The following is a 20,393-nucleotide window of genomic DNA, read 5'->3' as shown; positions in this document are numbered from 1 at the left end:
TATCTACCTATCCATCACCTATCTAGTCAGTCTTGTGACATCTTTCTTCCTAACTGCCACAGGTTGAACAGCTTTGCTCTGCGTATTGTTTTGCCTCCCTACATCTCAGAAACAACAGAGACATCTGAACATAGACATAAACCTCTGAAAGTGTGAGCCACAGTAGATTATTCTTCCCTGTAAATTGTTTTCTCCTCGGTGTTTTGTGCTGGCAAGGAAAGACTGACCAGCAGTGAGCATAGCCATCTTTCCTCTGAAGTTTCAAGAGAAAGATGCTTGGTTGTCTTCTCAAGCTCAGGATGCTGCTTAAAATTTTTAGGTTTTTAGCACTCCCTGCTCTCCCACCCCAGGCTCTTAATTGTCTCATGACATTCTTTTATGTGCCTCTGTCATCACAGATAGCTTGTGAAGATACCAGTCATTGGCTGTGACTCCTAATCCAGTAGGAACTCATTTTTCACTTACCTGATTATATATGCAAAGAATATTTCTGAATACAGTAACATTCTCAAGAGCTGGATGAACTTGGATCTTGTTGGGGGTAGGGATTAATACTCAATTCAGAGTAGTGCCCAAGGCAGGCGAAATGCATCCTAGGAAGGGAAGAGCTTACATCCATCTAAGCATCTCCAGCCACATCCATGTTGACTTGCTCTGTAGCCTCTTCCAGTCAGCAGACTCAGTGTCTTCCTCTCTGTGTGGTCTCACACTGCTCCAGACTATTAGGTCTTACATGAACTCTCCTGTCACTGTCACTGAAATCTACCCAAGGATGTCCCTTAACCCACACCACCATCAAAGCTGGAGCAGCAGAATGGTTAGACAGTGTGGGATTTAAGGCAGATTCAGGCAGAGCCAGCCTTGATCTTGCTGCTGCTGCATTGTGTATAGAGATTAAAATGCCTTTTTGTTAAAATGGAAATGCAGCAAGCAGCCCACACAAACAACAGGACTGTGGCTGAGTGTCTCAGGCAGGCATATTTTGGGTGGTACTCTGGAGGAGTTATGAATGGATTGGGCTCCCCCACCCCTACTTGCAGCTGTTAGTCATGGTAACGCTTTCTTCCTGGGCTGAGACAAGTTGGTTTTGCTGACAACATCTGTGTACAGAATGTGCCAATTTCAGAGTGTGTGGAATAATAGTGTCAGGATGGGACCTCCAGATTGTGGCCTGTGAGCCTGAAAATTAGGATGATTTGAGGAATTCTTGTGTGTGTGTGTGCACACGTGTGTGTTGAATAGAACATTCACTCTTCAGTGACAATGTACTGTCAGATTTGTAACCTACCCTTTGCTTTATTGTTACTGGAGGAACTGATGCATTGCTTAAGCGGTTGGTGACAAGCCATTCTAGTTCAAGGCATGTTCTAATAACACTTCACGTTGCCCTGACCTTGATTCCTTAATTCACTTTCAGTTTCTAGGTCTCCACACTGTTTCAGACATACCAGATCCTTCAGAAGGCCTCTAAACTTCCCATAATAAGACATGGTCATGATATTGATAACATGAGTATAAATCCTTAGAGGGAAGAGGATATTGGATCCCAAAAGCAGATATTCCAAGTGGTAGTGTAAACTGCCCATGGGAGAACCAAGAAGCTTGGTTGGCATTGGAGGGATGATATGGGCTTTGCAAAGACAAGTACTTGTGAGCCAAAGCCCCTTCCATTACATCCTTCCTCTGACATTTGCTAGCTGTGCAGCCTTGAGGGAAATTCTTTAATTTCTCTGAGGTCCCCTTTCCTACATACACTGATTACGAACACAAAGAGAGAATGAAAGAAGATATGTCAGTCAAATGCCTGATGTATGAGAGGCCCTCAACAAATAAGTGATGCCATTCTTAACAGAAAAGAGGAAAACAGTAATGACAATAAATTCCAATGATTATTACATAGGAGATAAGTGTGAATAAGAATCAATGTGACAGTGTATTTGTATGCAGTCTTGGTAGATATGTGACATTACTAAAGAGCAGAAAAATCTTCTGAAATGCATTGATGGGAATGTATATATTTATATGTATATAAATATATATCATACATATATTTACATGTATCATATAAATAAAAGGTGTAATAAAAATGTGAATATATATACACACACACACATACACACACTCCCATATATGTGTATGTATATAGAATGTACATAGGCCATATATATGTATTTGTACATATGTATGTATGTATCCTATACATGGTATGTAACATATTTTATATATAGTATGGAAAACATGCATATAAATGATTAACACCTAATTTTAGGTCATAAAATGAAATGCTTGTCAGCAAAATACCTTGAATGACTGAAAGGCATGAATGAATAGTTGGCAGACATGATTTAAGGTTGATTTCTACTTGTTCAAAGGTTACCTTTTGCACTGTGATGGTGGTGTTTCTGTTAGTCTGGGTAACAGGTAGTCATGGAGTACCAGAAGATATGGGGGCTGGAGAGCTAGCCCACTAGTTAAGGATGCTTGCTGTTATTTCAGAGGATGAGCGTTCAGTGCCTAGCCCCCACTGTTGGAGATTTACATCTATTTGTAATTCCAGTTCCAGGAGATCTGATTCTGGCATTTGTGAGCACTCAAAGATATATGCACCTGCACATGTACACATGCATAAATAATAAAATAAGTCTTAAAAGAAGATGTGGAAATCCATTTTAGTAACAAAAAATGCTAACGTGACATTTTATATTATGCTTTGAATTTAAATGCATGATCTTATTTTATGGAGTATGTTATATGTAATAATACACTAATTTCATTCTGAAATAAATTACATACTTAATGTCTTTTGCTTACAGGTTATACAGTCATTATAGATATTTAGAAGCACAGGGTCAGACTAAAAAAAACATAAAATGAGAAAAAAAAATCGTAGCTCCCAATCTAAGAGGAAAGATGTTCCATGCAGTTTTGCATGCACATACTACAAACATTTAAAAAAAATAAAATAAAATTAGGATAGTTTTTTCATAGTTTTAAGTACCTCTTTGCTACTTAACCATCTTGCATAATTAGATATCCCCCATTGTCCTTAAATATTGTTCATTGATCGTTAGTATCTTCATGTAAGTCTCTCATGTGGATAGCCCAACATCCTTCTGTTGGGTCATTTGGTTTCCCCCTACATTTAATCATGGATAGACACCATGTATGAAGGCAATCCTGAAAAAACCACTAATTTGTCTGTATCTCAGGCAATGCCCTCTGGATAAACCCCTGGAAGTAAATTCTTGTTCAGAAGTACATAATTTCAGGGCTCTCCTATATGTATTATTCAAGTGTTACAACCAACCTTCATGGGAATTTATATTCCCCATGGCAGTACATAAGAATGCTTGTCTCCCATTACTCCTTTCGCACTTAGAGCCCACCTCAAAAATATCTCTCATTTCTCAGTGCTATACATTGCCTAGTTTTGATTTGTAGTTTTTTGATTACTAGTGAGTTCTTGCCTTTTTATATCTTTGGCTTCTTGGAGATATTACCTCCTTACACATTTAAATGTTTTGGCCATATCCCTATCTAGAGAGCTTATCTTTTTGAAAGAGAAATCTCTCTCAAACTTTTACATTGCTGTTTTTACTAATATGATGTTCCTAATTTAACAGTTGGTAACATCTTTCAACCAATAGTTGGTGGCATTGTTCTTTGTTCTACAATTTCCCGTTTTAAAATAATCATTAAAAAAACTTCATCGTGAAGCAAACTCAGTTCCTGTAAACATCCTATCACATAGAGGTTGAAAGAAGGGATGTTAGCTGGAGTTTCCTCTGCATATTCATGGGTAATATGCTCCCAGGGTATTAATCAGAAGTAAGAATTTGAAATGCAGCGTCCACTGAGATAAATTCATGACCATGTGAGTTCAAGGCTTTTTTCCCCCTGACTCTGGATAACTTAGAGCATAGCTTAGGTACAGCTGGGAAATGGACAGCAGATATAACACGGAAAAGAGGCAGGTCCTTCTCTGACAGGCCACTGAGAGTGCATTTCATCTTACCTGTTTTTTGTTGATAGGTCTCAGGGTACCCCCACAAAACTTGTGTTTGAGTTTATTTTCATCTCCACACACTGCTGCTGGTGAGAGGGAAAACTCACTGAGATGCTTAGCAACTGGTCGTTAACTGATTCTGCCAAGGTAGAATCTGTATCGGGAATGGTATAGATTGTGTGTGTTTGTACAGCTTCTTTGGCATCAGTCTCTTAGGAGAATTTAACAGATTTTCTCCGACACACCTGAGTGTTTCTTCCTCTTGTTTCCCAGCCCTTGTCTAGCAGACACTGGCACAAGTCACGGTTTTGTTTGGTGAAAGAACACTGCTTTCCAAAATCCTCTGGCAGAATCTCCTAGAGATTTGTTTTTCTCCTCCTTCCTAATTTAGAAACAGTCTTTAAAGGAGATGAAGATGAAAAAAAAAAACAACCTGACAAATTGATGTGAGAGGAAACTAACTCTGATTTAATTTTGTATTTTTTTTTCATGGATAGGTCCATAGAGTATCATCTATAATCAATAAAATTAAAAGAGGTAAAAAAAATGGGGGGAGAAGTAATAAAAAATGCACACACCCCAATACTAGGTTATAGTTTTTATTTTAGTCAAGAAGAAAAGTGTGATATAAATTCAGGATTTTATTAAAATCATTTGGAAGTTAACTGAACATAATAGCTTGTCGGTGAGGGAAGATTTTTAATAAGGCACAATAATGAGTTATGTGAATAAACAGAAAGAATGAAAAGTGTTAACTGTGACATTTAAGTGGTTACATGATTTTAATTATTCTTTTGATAATAAGCAGCCTTGTGACGTTTATTCAAGGAACTGAAACCTGTGCCTACCATGGAATTTGCAGGAGAATGAGAGCTTTGTTTTCTGCAGTTGGCAATTTCAAGGAAACAAATGAGAAGGAATGTAAGACTTTATAAAAACTGCACCACCTACCACAAGAGTTTCAAAGGTGCAAAAGTCAGGCTGTGTTCAAGCACCGGGAGGGGAAAGAGAAAAGGATTTTCTTTAAGAAAGAAAAGTAGGCACCAGCACACTGTATTTATTTGCAGGACAGAGCAAAGAGGGCCAGAAGAGTAAAGGAAGGAGGCCAGAAACCAGTGTGTGTGTGTCTCCTCCTCATTTGTTCTTGGCTGCAAGGGGTTTCCGGCTGATCTTTTTTGATTTGTCGTTATTCTTCTTTGGGGGTTCTGGGTTTGCTTGCATGTGTCTGCCGTAGAGGCTAAAAAGAGAAAGAGAGAGGGGGTAGTCATGAGCTTTGTTTACTAGTTTAAGTTTCCTTAGGAAGAACTTTAAATATTCAATCACCAGAAATGTTTGACAAGCCTGAAAGTATTCTATTTATTCTGCCCCATATACTCTAAGAACTGACAGTTTTACAAATGCATGCACAGATATGCACGTATGTGCATATACCCTATATGACAGTATTTTGTTGTGGACAAGGTTCTTGGTATTTTATACTTCCTGAGCAGGGGGAGGGAAGAAGGGATCTTCAGGACTGTGAGAACAGGTTATGTTCACAAAGCCCTTTCAGAGCGGCATTCTAAAAATTGAGAGTGTTTAAGGACAAAGGACCCCTGAACTGGAGAGACAGTATCCATTCCATGAGAAGTGAGTACCAACGCTCGGCCTGAGAGCCCAGGGGCTAGTTAGTGTGACAAAGAGCAATGGTGTTGGAGATCATTCCGGCTGCTCATGTGTGATTGATGGTGTAGGGATGGCCACCACACATCAATGCCACATTAATAAGTACCGCTGATTAAATGTTGACAAAGTGCCTCACAATTACAGTGGATGACATCCATCGTAGAAAGGATTTCACTGAGCGGTGGATAGTAATTAATCCATAATTTATGAGTAACTCTGATTAAACAAAATTAAAGCCACCCTAAAATAAATAGAGCTCAGCCTTAACTCCCCTTATTGATATAACTGTGTTTTCCAGAGAGTCCTATGCACATCTCAGCCCTCAGAATCTCTAGAGGAAAGGACTGGACTTACTTGAGTAGTTGCACCTGCTCTTTACTAATGGAATCAGAGTCAGCCGAGAGACTCGTCTCTCTGTGAAAGGAGCCACTGGTTCAAGTACCTACTCAAGGAATCACATCCATTCATTTAAAGGTTTGTCTGTGTGTATATTTACTTACTATTTTATTCACTGTACAGAGCTGAGGACGGAAACCAGGGACACAGGATGCTAGGCAAGTGCCTTGCCACTGAGCTACACACCTCACCCTTCCTCCCATTTTTGATTCTAACACTGTATCTATGCACTGTGTAGAACACAAGGATGCTCTTGATTGGTGTCAACACTGTGGCTGAGAGGATGAGGAGAGGGCCTGGCAAATGGAGTTGTCCTCTTGGTAGGTGGCGAGCCAGGCACTTAGTGTTTCAGTAGGTAACATGATGCTCTCTATTTTGTAGTCTCCCAAGTGTCAGATTAGAAACTGGTTGTTGTGGCAGTGGTGATGGAGACAGGCTGCCCTTACAGAACTGAGAGTTTACAGCTCATAGGAGACAGGAGATGGAGCTCAGAGCCAGGCACAGGGACTGCTCTCCAGGCAAAAGGGACTTCATTTCCTTGTGTCCAGGTTACAAGGGAGCCTGCAGATAGCCTTAAGCTCTGTAGCAATTAGAAGCTTAGGAAGCTTTGTGCTGACATAATGGTCAGAGTGCCCTGGACACCTGGGGTCCTATAACCCAGAAAGAACTAATGGTTTCTATGGAGCGCGAAGCAAGTCTAACCTTAGTTCTGTCACCCAGTTCTCACGTTGTCACTGTCTCTGCCTATGTATTTCCTTGCCAGTATCTCTCCCAGAGACAAACATAAGAGACCCTGAACCATAGCAGAGCTATCTACCCTTCTCCTCACTTTAATTTGTACATTCAGAAACATACTGTTCAACCAAATAGCCTCTTCAATCTCTTCCCCAGAGGCTATAGATTTCATGCTCCAGGCTGCCCTGGAGGCCTCTTCACTCTGAGGTCCTCTCATCTAGAACACAGCCAACATACACCCCTGATCTCAGGATGGACAGTTACACAGCTTTCTTATGCCTTCCCCTTGTTTTACAACCTCTTATCCCCATAAAGGAAAAAAGAAATACACATGCTTGGAAGCAAGACAATACCAGATTTGATTGATTATCAAATCCAACAGAAACAAGGCAGTTCATTCATATGTGTTCTGGTTGAAAAGCAAAATTTCCTCAAAGGCTGTGTTTGAACACTTGATCCTTAGATAACGGCACTGTTTTTTTTTGGGGGGGGAGGTTTTGGGGGACATGTCTATAGAACCATTGAGATATAGGGCCTAGCTGGAAGATGTAAGCCATTGGGAGGGAATCCTTAGAATTATGGCCTGGTCCTGCTCTCTTTTCTTATCATCAAAATGTGACCAAGCCACGACACAAACTTTTGATGTTATGCCTTTCACATCATGATGGATTGGTACTTCCCGAAATCAAGAGACAAAATGAATCCTTCCTTCTTTAAATTGTGTCTGTCAGGTATTCTGTCACAGCCATGAGAAAGGCTAACTGATGTAACATGGAGTCACAGAACTACTACAGTATAGGAAAGGCATGTCAACAAGTGATGACGGAGGGTTAAAGAGAGAACCAGGACTTGACTGGCGTAGCCTGAATAAGGTGAGCCACACAGGCAAGCAGGACATTCCCTAGAGGAGTGGGGATCCAAAAATGTCAGTTCTGAAAAAGATGCAAAAGCCATGTGGCACTCAGCAAGGCTCTCCTACCTTTAGGGAAAGAGCAGGAATGTTCCAATTGCAGCCTTTGGTACTTCCTGGGGGCTTCATAGCAAGTCACTACAAAGGGCTGAACAGTCACTGCAGATGATTCAATCTGAGTTTTGACCCTTAATCAGTGTAGACTGAGCAAATGGTAGGCAGCTTTCATACCCACCCACCCATCCACACTTCACCATGCCTCAGTTTCTTCAACTGTAAGCGAGTGAGTTTCCTTACAGGGTAGCTGTAGGATAGGCACTGTGGCAAGTCTATTGGAAGTAGGCAGAGGACACTTTTGAAAACTAGGGCTTACGGTGTGGAGTTCTACTCAAAGGTTATTAAATAACGATAATCACATGATTACCTTATTTCATTAGGGGTTTTCACTGAGAAATAACATGCTATTTTCTATCAATGACAATGCTTTAGCCACTCCAGAAGAAAGGTTTGATTCTCTTTGAAGAAGGCAAGTATGGCTGAGCTAAATGCATTTGCCCCACTTCCTCAGTGAGTCACTGAAGGGCTGGATGACGCCTCTGTCCCCTGCGTGATCCTTTAATTCCTCCAGCTATGTGGGCAGATGAGAGTCAGCCTTAACCTGAGCAGCTCTCCCCACTGAGAGATGAGGTAGGGCAGTAATGACATGTATCTCAGGATCCAAGTTCTTGGGTACCATTCGTGGCTGTACCGTTTATTATCCAGGCGACTTCCATTTGCTAAGTGTGACAGACAGATCATTGGTCTGCAAAAGTGAGAGCATCCTAACCCTTCCTTTGGGCCCTAAAGGACAATCCAATCTTCCCTACTTGTCCTGTTCATTTCTACTTTTGCACCTGAGCAGACTCCAGCCATCCCTCAAGCCTGGGCACTCTTTGTCACTTCTAAGACAGCATATTCCTTCTGTGCAGCATCCTGCAGCATCCAGGATTATGGGTTCCAGGAGAAGAGTACCTGCTGTGTATTCCTCTCTTTGTTCTGTATACCACTCAGATTAAAGTGCTACATGGCCTTGGGACTGTCACTAAGTCACCACAGTCTGATGTTCTCATCCAAAGGATGAAAATGAAATTTCTCTACAACCTTGGAGGGCTCCCAGAAAGATGGAGTTAGACATATAGAAATGATCCTGTCCATGTTGGCACATGATAGATGCTGTAATGGCTGTTGCTACGTTTAATATCTCACAAGACTCATGACCCAGACTACCTAGCCAGCAGCCTTTCTCTCTGTCTCTTTCTGTTTCTCTATCTCTTTTTGGCTCTCCCTCTCCTCCTCATCCCTGCTGCTACACCAGAAGTATGACCTGGAATCTATGTTGTGTCCATGTGCTCTTGGATTCCCATTCTGGAAAAGACTTCAACAGGCACTGCCACCTGGCTATGTCAATTTGACAGTGTTGATAGAGAGAATAAGTCAAGATTACCTATGGGGATACAACCACTAGCTGGCAAAGTGCTCAAGCAAGGTGGAAGATGGGAGCAGGAGAAGGTGTATCTTTTGCAAAGAGTCCTAGAAAAATCTCACTTCTGAAATCTGAAGTTTGTAGAGGATAAATGAGAGATGGTTAATGAGTTTGGAAAAACAAACAAACCAACAACAACACCCCCCCCCCAACAACAAAGGACACTCTAAAGTGACAGAAAAAGGAGGCATTTCTCTGAGAAGCCTGGCAAGCAGGCCAAAGTCAATTTCAAAGGTACAATCAGCCTGTGTATGCTCTGAGAACCATCCTGCTCAGAAACAAAATGGTCCTCCACCCTCATCTGGGAAGACCCAGACTACAAGAAGTAAACTATCCCTGGAGCCACCAGAAGATGTTCTGTGAGGACCATCTCCAGGACAACCATTAGGAAAAGGTTCTGTAGACTACCCTTGTCACCAGACCCCTACCTTTAAAAGCAGTTTTATTGAAGCATGTTATTAAAGTAGGTGTACACCAACCAGATGAAGTCCATGAATCTAAAAACTACCTTTAGTAGGTAAGACTGAATAGCAACGAGTTACAGCCTAATATATGAGATTATTTTGCTATAAACAATTTTAGTAAGCATTATGAGAAGTGTGATTTTCCCTTATTGATGTATGAGTTCTACAGAACAGCAACACTTTTAGTCTTAAAAACGCCACACATTTTCTTGCATTGTAAAATCCTACAGTCTTCTTCTGTGACCATTTCTTGGAGTGCTGTCACATGAAGATCACTATCTATGGACCATACAACTCCTTCCAGAAGATTTTCTCACTTGGCTACAAAGCACTGTCCTGGAATCCCCTTAATACCTTCTCTGGAGACTCCTTCTGCCCCATTCCTTTGCTTATACTTCTACAGTAAGATCACCTAGTTTTATAGTACCAATGACTATATAAAAGGTTTCCAAGCCACCTGGAGAATCAGCTACAAAATGTAGCAAAGCAGGAAAGAGCCTCCAGAGAGTCTCCCTCCTAGAAGGAGCGCTAAAAACATATTAGAAATAGTGTATCTAGAAGACACTCAATCTCATTAAGGTATTTGGGGAAAAAGTTGGGGCTAGGGAGATGCTCTGTGGTTTAAAAAGTGCTTTCTGGATAAACCTAAGTACAAAAGTTCAGATCTCCAGAGGGAACCCATATAAAGGGGGCCTAACTAATTCCAGTGGTTAAAAAAAGGAGACAGTGGATCCCCAGAGTGAGCAGGTTAACTAGATTAGTTAAAATACAGAGATCTGAGCTCAACCTCGAGAGCCTGTCTCCATTGATTAAGAGGAAAATCAACCTCTGCTGAGTGTCAACCCTGCATCTCCAGGTACATACACTAGCTCATACACACGGACACCCACACATACGCTTTGCATGATCTGTGTTATCATAGCCCAGAATGCTGGCCTGGGTCCTATCTACAAGTCAGTTCTCAACCTTATTTTGAAGCTTCCCCAGTTTTGACTGTTCTTCCTTCAGCCTCATTCTGCCTCCAGGAAGCGCAGTAGGGTTTACCAGGCTCTCACTCACCATTAAGTCCCGGCTGACACAGTGACTCCTGCCCTTGACTCATTATTTCAAGGCATCAGCAGAATGGCTTGATGACACCATGCTCATCGCACTGTGGCTTCCATGCACTCATTATTCACTGTCACAGTCACCCTTCTTATCCAAATGAGAAAACTGACGCTTTCCAACTTCAGGCTTGGGTCAACCCAGACATTCACTCCAAAGTTCAAGCCTCCTAAGTTACCTTGTCCTAGATCATTCCCAGGCTTGTTTTCCTAATAAGAGGACCATGCTTTCTTTTTGAGAGCAGGGAAGGCAAACTCTATTTCTTTTGTATTCTGTAGACCCAAGGCACATGAGAAACACATTGTGCGCTGTGTAAATATTGTGTTTCAGAATGCCAGGTATATGCGAGGTGCAATATGCTGTTGTGAAGTTGTTTGCTGTGTCATATGCCTCCCTACTGTTTGGGGTGTTTCCATGGAAAGCCTTTATACAGACCGAGAAAAGAACAAAATTTAAAACCTGAGTAGATGGCCAGCAAAAATAATGAGAAGCAATTTTGCTTATAATCTGTAATCTGATGGTAGAATGCTAAATTTAACATCACTGTGAATAAATCTGTGGACAAAGTGTTAAGCCCAGATTATTAATAAGCATTTGCGATATTTTTATTTATCCCATCTAGCAGCTATGAGGGACTGGTGACAGAATCTTAGCACATAAATTGCTGAGTTCTGAAGAAAAAGAATATATAACTATTCTCCAGTTCCTAAGAGAAGTCTCATTAATTCAAATGCTATGATTTTTTTCCCTCTTTTTGAGAGATGCTTCCACACGATCTCACTCGTGGCAGAATGGGTCTCTCACCTCTTCACCGTTACTTCTCCCAATGTTCACTATTCTCAACACAGTGCAAAAAGAATGTACAAACATACACGTGTAAGCAGCATCTAGACAAACAGCCCCGAGGAATATGTGACGTTATGCCAAAATACAACATATAATAGAAGGCAGACTTGATAACACACCACACATTCCAGCCTCACTCTCTGCCCCACTGGAGGGGAGATGAGTACATTCTAGGCAGAGCAAAACCAACAATACTAGGCACAAAAGATGCTCATTAAACTTCATCATCCTGTCTACTCTAATGATGCTTTTACTTAATAAAAATTCCCCGAGCAGTCGAGAGGATATTAGGCAAGGTCTTTGGTTATGTATCAGAGGTCCGAGCTGTCACCAGCGAGCATGCAGTTCAGGAGGTATGTTCCCTGGGGAAGGAGCAGAAACAGCTTTCACGGAATACATGCCGAGAAAATCAATAGCTGCAACTTGCTCCGCTGCTTAAGCATTTAAGAAAATAGGTAATCCTTTTAAATTAAACTGCAAAGTGCTAAATGTGGCGATTTCCAAACTGAACTCAGAGGTGAAAGGAAAGAAGCCAAGGACACTGGGAAGTTCCCCTTCTCTGATAAACACTGTGTCTGGAGGGACTTTATTTTTAAATGAAAAGAAAGAATCCATAAACATGAAGGAACCAACTTTTTGAGGACCATTTACTCATTTCAAAATTATCCTTCAACATCACCACTATGAAAGCCCAATACCTTGAATCTGGCTTTAAAAGTTAAACAGTAATTTTCCAAAGAGATTTTGGAACACAGAGAACTAGGTGCTAATAAAATAAAATACCACAAGCTATGTGACATTTTGTTCATATTCTATAAATCACCTTAAACTTCATGTTCTGTCAACACAAAATTATCAAGTGTATGGGGATTACAATAGTTGGACCATTACTGAGGTGCCACTCCAAAACCTGAATATATGGGAAATGAGATTGTCCTTTGTGTGTTAAATAATAAATCAACACAAAGTGAATTGAAGCAGAAATATGACAAGTCAACCAAAATAGCACCATCATAGTCCCTAGGCCAGTGAGCTTGACTGTTAAATACACCCAGAGAGACAGAAAGAGACTATGCACAAAAACAGTGCTCATCAACTGAAAAAGTGGGTTCAATATAGGCAGTGGACGAGCTCCACTCCAAAGAAGGGTGGCAGGGACCAGCGAGCTGTATTCAAGAAGGATGCTACTTCTGCAGTGAAGCAGAGGTATTGAGCACAATGCCGATCTTGCCCTACACACATGGACCCATGCTTGCATGCCTCACATCCTGGTTACCTCCCCATATGCTGCAATCACTTGTCTTAGTTAGGGTTACTATTGCTGTGATGAAATACCATGACCAAAAGAGATTAAGGGAGGAAACGGGTTATTTCTTTCACAGTTCCACAAAACAGATTCCCAGTGAGGGCAGGAACTCATGAAGGGCAGGAACCTAGAGGCAGGGGCTAATGCAGAGGCTATGGATGAATGCTACTTACTGGCTTGCTCCTCATGGCTTGCTCAGTCTGCTTTCTTATAGAACCCAGGACCACCAGCCCAGGGGCACCACCTACAATGGGCTGATTGTGGGTTTTACTGAGTGGGAAAGATCTCACCAAATAATCTCTAATTAAGAAAATGCTATATAGCTGGATCTTATGAAGACCCCCTTTTCTCCGATTATTCTAACTTGTGTCAAGTTGACATAAGTCCTGATCCCACCCTAGGCTCTTGCCACCTTCAGACTATCCTCCAGATTCTTGCTACCTTCTGACTATCCTCCTGTTTGGAGTTCTTCCAAAATTCTCCCCTAGAAAGGCACCATTACCATGTTTGTTGACAGTTGAAGACACAGATGCATGGGAAGTTTAAAGACTTTGAAGAGAATATAGCCAACGCTGGGGATGTTGCTGGCTTTGGGGGAAGGTCACATGACTGACAGCTCAGTCTTAGTCTGTCAAGGTGCCTTGCCACATTGGCTAAGCTAACTGGATGATAAATGAACAGGTGGTCCATGACAGCCAGCCAGAAAAACAGGCTTAGGGTCCAAAGAAAATGTCCATTCTTCTTTGTTTTACTTAATGAATAATAATAAGAGTCCAGATCAGCTGGACTAGCGTGACAAGGGAAGGCCTAGGAGAGAAACGGGCAAAGAAGAAGCAAAACTGAAAAGACAGACAGACACTGTGTCCATGACGTTAATTGAGTTCATAGCCCACGACATGCCTGGAACCCACTGGCTGATCTTACTATAAGACTGCCTCTTCCTCTTGGGCTTACCATCAAAATAAGGCTATGTGCTGACACTGTCACTCATTGACGCCTCAAAGTACGAATTCCCTAGCCAGGTCTTCTTGGCCAACATTTTCATTGATGACATAAGTTTCCCTTTTACAGTGTATCACAATAGTGTTATGTTGCTTATATGATTACCATTGCTTCTTGCCTCATCCAATACTAATAGAAGATTAATACTTAGAGGATAAGAACCTGCCTGTCTTCTTTAGTCCCCTCTACCTGGTAGTGATGTCAATCCTCATCCTCCTTTTGGCTGATTTAGACTCATTAGGAGATAGCTCTTAGTGTATTAGTGGAGCTGTGTCCAGAGAGGTTTTACTGAGTAAAAAAGACACATGTTAAGTGTGGGCAGCACCATGTCAAGGGCTGGGTCTTAGACTGGACAAAAAGGGAACACTGACAAAGGTAGGTGCGTGTCACAATTCTCTCTTTGCTTCTTGATCCCTGGAGATGTGATCAGTCATCTCATGACTCTGTCACTACAGCCTTGATCCACTCCTACTGGCAAGCCTTCTCCACAGTGATGGAATGTTCCATCAAACTGAGCCAAAACAAGTCCTTCCTCCCATAAGTTGATTCTTGTCAGGTTTTTGGCCAGAAAGAAGAAAAATGTCTGATACCCTGTAGTATGTTATAGACACATTGTAAATGTCTGCTGACTGAATGAAAGCAGGTGTAGCATTACTAGGATAATCAAAAGCATCCCACTGTTGGAATGACATTCCCGATAGAGCACGAATGCCTCTGGAATAAGATTATGTCTAAGTCACTTTTATTTTTCAAGTTCCTAGTACCCAACAGTCAGCAAAAAATATCTTTCGGAAAGGATGACGGTGGGATGTGTATGTGATAGAGAACTATTCACACCATGGTGGGCAGGAAGCAGAGGGTCTTGCAGGAACCAGAGGTTGGGTATAATAGTAATATGCCTGCATCTAATGATCTACTTCCTTCACCTAGGATCTGATTCCTAAAGGTTTTACAGCCTCCGAAAATTGTGCCATCACATGGGGGAACAGGTGGACCAAACTAGAACGTATGGGAACACTTCAGCACCAACCTATAACATGTACTTAGTCTATGCGGCTTGTACAGCACTTCAGTTCTACAAACCCCCTTAATCCTAGCACATTAAATGAAACTTCACAGGGCTGACATCTCAAAGGTCCACTGTGTGCTGGATTGTATTGTGGCATGATGCCTGACATTGACAAAAATGCTATCTTATTTTTTTTCTTCCTTCAGCATTCAAGGGGTTTGGGTGATGTAAATCACTTCTACTTACAAATTGTTAAGACAAAACCAAAAGCAAAAGAAAACAGCTTCAGTAATTAAAACCAAGATGTCTCTGGCTACAGAGTATATATGGCGGTTTATCCACAAGGCAACCACCCAGGGGACTGCAAGTAAAAGCATGAGGAGGCAGCTAGTACCTTCTGCTCTGGCATAGCCAGGCTCCTCCTGTAAGCTGTATTTCTGGGGTGTGGTCACTGGCATCTCTGAAATATGACAGAGCAAGTCAATGTTGCTTCTTCAACCAAGATCCCGGCTTTTGAACTCTAGTTGGTCATGTGAAGACGTTAGCAGCAGGGGATGAGTGAAGCTCTTGGTGGACAAGTTGATCTGTTGGGAGTAGGGTGAGGTATTTGAGGTCAAGGTATCAGCTGTGACGGTAATAATGCAGATGTGACTGCTCAATAAAAGGTGAATCTTTGGATTTTTCCTTTCTTTAGTCTTGATTCACATATTTTGAGTTTTAAGGGAAGAAACGTCCTCAAAATAATGTTTGTAAGATACTTCCTGCCTTGATCTACTCTGAAGATTGTTTATCATGTAAACTCTATTTTTCCTTTGAAATCATATTTTAAGAGTCTCTGAGAAAGTTATAGTTTAAAGAAGAAAAAAATGCTAAAAACAACAACAACAACAACAACAATAACAACAACAAAAAACCCCTACAGGATTACAGGTTAGGTTGGCTGTGTCCCATGTTCTGTTAGATCCCAGGCATCAGTGAGGAGCGTTGAGGAGATGCAGGGAAACACTGGGAAGAAGGGCTAACTCTGTGGACTTGGTTCTTTGTGGCTGATGCCCCCAACAGGAGAAAACTGTGGCTGTGGGTGGGCAGGAAAGAGCTGATGCTTGTCACAACAGCCCCTTTGAATCCAAGAAGCTCAAGTGTTTCATCGAAGAATCTCACCCACAAAACACCCCTGGAAGGTGTTAGAACATTCCATGTGCAGATGGTGAATGTGAGGTGGAATGAAAGTGTGAGGTGGAGATGCCAGAGGCACAGGGGGGTGTGGAGACTCCTCCCAGCTCAATATGATGGCACGGGACAGAAGATCTTAAAGGGAGCGCACACATAGAAGGAACATGCAAATATAACAACCCACATTCCAGAACAATCAACTCCAGCTATGGAGGGTCCGTCGAACAGAAGATAGATTCTGTTAGACTTCATGAGGGGGAAAAAAAAAACCTTGAAATGATCTTAGACACCCATGAAATCTGCTGAGTATAGTAAAGCTCACAACTTTAAAAATCTCCATTTCTTCGTGAAGTATTTTCTCCATGAACCTCAAACAAAAAACAAAAACAAAACAACCTGAAAATTAAAAGAAAATTAAATCAACCTCTTTTCTGTACAGATTAGCCATGCCTCATTCCTGTGACAATAGGTGGCTTGTGCCTGCAAAGCATATTGCTTCTCTGTCTGTCTGTCTGTCTGTCTGTCTGTCTGTCTGTCTGTTTGTCTCTCTGTCTAATCTTGACAAGGAGTGCTTTCTTAGGGGGTCACTTTTCATTAAGGTGTGTGTGTGTGTGTGTGTGTGTGTACATGTACAAGCAGGCTTGTAGATGTGGTGTGTGCATGGAGAGGCCAGAGAATAATCTTGGGTATTGTTATTCAGAAGTCATCTACCTTGTTTTTTGAAACAGAGTTTCTCACTGGGGTCTAGGGATCAGCAATTAGGCTAGGCTGGCCTGCTAGTGAGTCTTGGAATTTTTCTTGTCTCTGCCTCCACAGCAAAGGCAGAAGTCCATCCTATTCTGGCTATCTTTTTATGTGGATACTAAGGACTGAACTCAGGTCCTCATGCTTGTGCATATCAAGACCCTTGACAACTGACTCTATACCCTCAGCCCAACATGTAAATGCACAACAGGCTGTGTTCAATTGCCTTGTGGAATCTGGTTTGAAGCAGAGAGTGGATATATATGTATATATGCTTAGTACACTGTACGCTTTGAGAGAGAGAGGAGGCCAGGGGATAAGACATCTTCCTCCATATTCAGCATTGTATGAGAACTAACTTAGAGAAGACCTGAAGAAGTTATTCTGAAAGTCATCTATAATTCTTGGTGACTGGGTAACCTTGAATAAGTCACTCAACCTGAAGAGGTCTTTCTCATCTGTAAACTAGGCTTGAGATTAACAGTACCTATCTCGTGGGTCTGTCATAAGGATGAAATAACACCAAGTACTGAGTATTTAGCAGACACTAAACAGGTACTGAAAACCCAGGCTGCTGAACACTGTGCTCAGAACTGAGGTTGTCCATTTTAAACTTGGGCGAGACCATAGAATTGCAAAGACGCCTTATGTTCGTCTGTACCAAGTTTTACACAAAACATAGTTTCTTTCCAGAGAGATATTTTAAAAGATGCTGCATTATGTATGCCTGAGGAAAATAGGAAATGGTGGAGAATACACAGAACGTCCTTAGAAATAAAACACCCGACAAGTTTAGTCACTCTTTGGGGCTCCTCTTCACTTAGTACTACAAAACTACCCTAGTCAGTGCCAAAGGCACTCAGGGTATCCACTGTGCAGAAGGCTCTGTCCAGGGTCCTGAATGGGCAGCATGCCAGTACTAATTGAAACCATGAGGAGGGGACTGGGCACATCTTCAGTCCTTGTCTTGCTCCAGCCCTCCCATTCACAGGCTGAGCTGTTCTAGAATCTATTCAGAAGGGACTCACATTATGTAAGAGTCAATAATCTTTATGGTAACTCCGCAGTGAAAGTGTCATTTGTAGTAATGAACACTGATCATAAGTTAAGCCCCTAGCTACTCTCTCTGTTATTTTTCATTATACTGTTCCTTGCTCTGTTATATTTCAGGAGTACTGAGGGAATTTATCCAACTCTGTGTGCTAGTCAGCTCTTCGTTACTCAGATTCCATTCTGCTGAGATGTACTGCAACAATTTGCAAACACACAGATTCCTTAGGAAATGCATCAGACACTGGTTATGCATTCTCTGCTGATGCCAGCAGGCAGTCTTCCCTCTTCTCTTTTTTTCCTGGTTATTTGTCCCTTTAATTTGTCATTTTCCTCTGTATTTATTCCCCACTCCATTCACAGTATCGTTCTCTGGGCCCAAATCTGGGAGTACTAACAATGCACTACTGGGTATTTTTTTTTTCCAGCAGTAATAACTCTTTGTTCAATTCAGCACCAAGAATAATGTTTCTGAAAGCGTCATTGCCTCTCCTATAGCTTACACTTGCAAGCACTGCTCTACTTAGATTACAGGCCTTCTCCCTCTGGCTGCTTCTAAAGACACTAACTCCAAAAGGCATCTCAGCACAGGAAAGCTGGAATGGTTCCCTTCCTTCCTTCTTTCCTACTTTCATACCTTCCTTCCTTCCTTCCTTCTAAAAATCCGATATGAAAAAAATAATTTAGTTTATTCTATTCTAGGCAAGAGAGTAAAATTTCCATATGCCTCTGTGCCTTGTGTTCTTGAAACTGCTTGTAGGTAGGCTATGATTCTGCAGGGGGACCACACCACTGCAATATGGTTTGGAGATCACTGGCCAGCATGAAGGCATGGAGCCCTCATGGATTCATGCCTAGCATCAGCCCTTTGGCTACAGACACCAGTAGACTCTGTTGCTCTAACTGGGCATAGCGGCTGAGCCTATTACTGCCAGACAACAAACATAGTTAGTTTTCACTGGACTGCTCTTTGCCTCTGTTTGTCAGGGTGCCAGAAAAAAAGTTAAAATATTAAGAATAAGAAATCAGCACCTAGAGGCATTCAAGATCTTGGCATTCCACGATGGCTAACACTTTAGGGCAGAATCAACAGGGAACCTCAGTCAATGAACTGAAATGTATGCAGGCAGGCATGCTCCACGAATGATACGTTCTTGTTACTATGCATTCTTCCTGAGAAACATGACAGAAAAGCTGAGGAGAAACCTTTATTACCATATCTACATCTCTTTAAAAACAATCTGAACAGCCCCGCTCCCTGGACAGATGGCTCTTACCACTGTGCAGACATCCCTGGAGAAGAGTGGAAGAGTGTTTCTATGCTTGGTTTCCTTTCACTAGAGGCCATTCATGTTGGCCATTGGATATATTCAATTCTTGGCTGAAGACAGTGACATGAAGGTAGAGCAGCTCTTCAAATTCTAAAATTAAAAGAAGTGGTTTCCAAGGTGATATAGGGCCTGACAACCTCATTTTGATCCCTGGGGCACAGGTGGTGGGAGGAGAGAGCCGACTCCCATTGGCTGTTTTCTAATGCACACGTGCACACTGTGGCATCCCCCAGGTGCCCCCCCATGCACACTAAGTGTAATAAAAAAAAGACTATAGACCCACTGCTCTCAAGGCATCTTCTCTGAATGAAACTTTATCTGTGATAACATTCAAGCAGGTCAGAACCATGGCACCAGGTGCACACCGCACTCTCAGATGTCTGGAAGATCACAGCTTCGTAAGTTTAGACTTAAAAGGGTAAAAGTGAAGGCTAGAGACAGTTCATACAGTTACACACTGGTATAACCTGCCTGAAAGCTGGTGCTCAGTGAGAACGGATACAGGAAACCGAAAACTACAACAGCAACGGTTGAGGAAAGAAACTTGTATCAAACTCAGCTCCCTAGGACGAATCTAAATCTACAAAGGATAAGCCTTCATATATGAGCCTGTCCTAGGCTCAAAGCTAAAGGTCCCTTGATGAGAACACTTTTAAAGTACTCTACAAGAGACAGTACAAGGACTCAAGCAAGTCTGTAAAGGTACATGGGGAGTGGCAGGTTTCCAGACTCAGATCACTGCAGGTGATGACCCAGGGCACACTAGTAGTGGCTTGAGAGATCTGAAAGTGTATAAATACAACTCAACAAACTGGTTGAACAGGTATAACACTGCTAGAAAGCTGCACGTTAATTTATTCATACAGCTTGATAAAAGCTTTGTGATCATGAACACTACATACTGAAAAGTGGAGTTGGTGATGGGGGCTTGGCGGGGGGGTGGATAGTTACTTCATACACCCTTCAGTTACCAGGGATTTCCAAGAACTAGAATTCAATGTATCTTGACACATTAATGTCAAAAGAGACTTAGGACTCCAGGGTGTTTCCAAGTACCTCATAGTGAGTGCTTTGGTCTAGGCACTATTTTATGAGCAAGCTGAGTGATCAAGGCAGGTGTGCACAGTACC

General features: G+C 41.8%; 1 protein-coding gene across 2 annotated transcripts in view; it reads right to left on the bottom strand.

The window, feature by feature from the left end:
• Positions 1–4,589: 4,589 nt before the first annotated feature.
• Rsu1 (Ras suppressor protein 1) overlaps positions 4,590–20,393 on the bottom strand; it is a 175,703-nt gene continuing 159,899 nt past the window's right edge. Inside the window, exon 9 of one of the 2 annotated variants that reach the window (XM_028764887.1) lies at positions 4,590–5,243. In XM_028764887.1, the coding sequence (XP_028620720.1) occupies positions 5,141–5,243 (103 nt within the window). In that variant the 3' untranslated portion in view covers positions 4,590–5,140. The remainder of the gene's footprint in view (positions 5,244–20,393) is intronic. The other variant, XM_028764886.1, reaches the window with a different exon arrangement.

Source organism: Grammomys surdaster, unplaced genomic scaffold, assembly GCF_004785775.1.
Source record: "Grammomys surdaster isolate TR1022 unplaced genomic scaffold, NIH_TR_1.0 146, whole genome shotgun sequence".
Classification (NCBI taxonomy): domain Eukaryota; kingdom Metazoa; phylum Chordata; class Mammalia; order Rodentia; family Muridae; genus Grammomys; species Grammomys surdaster.
The sequence above is the reverse complement of the archived record's forward strand: the minus strand, read 5'-3'. Positions and strand labels throughout refer to the sequence as shown.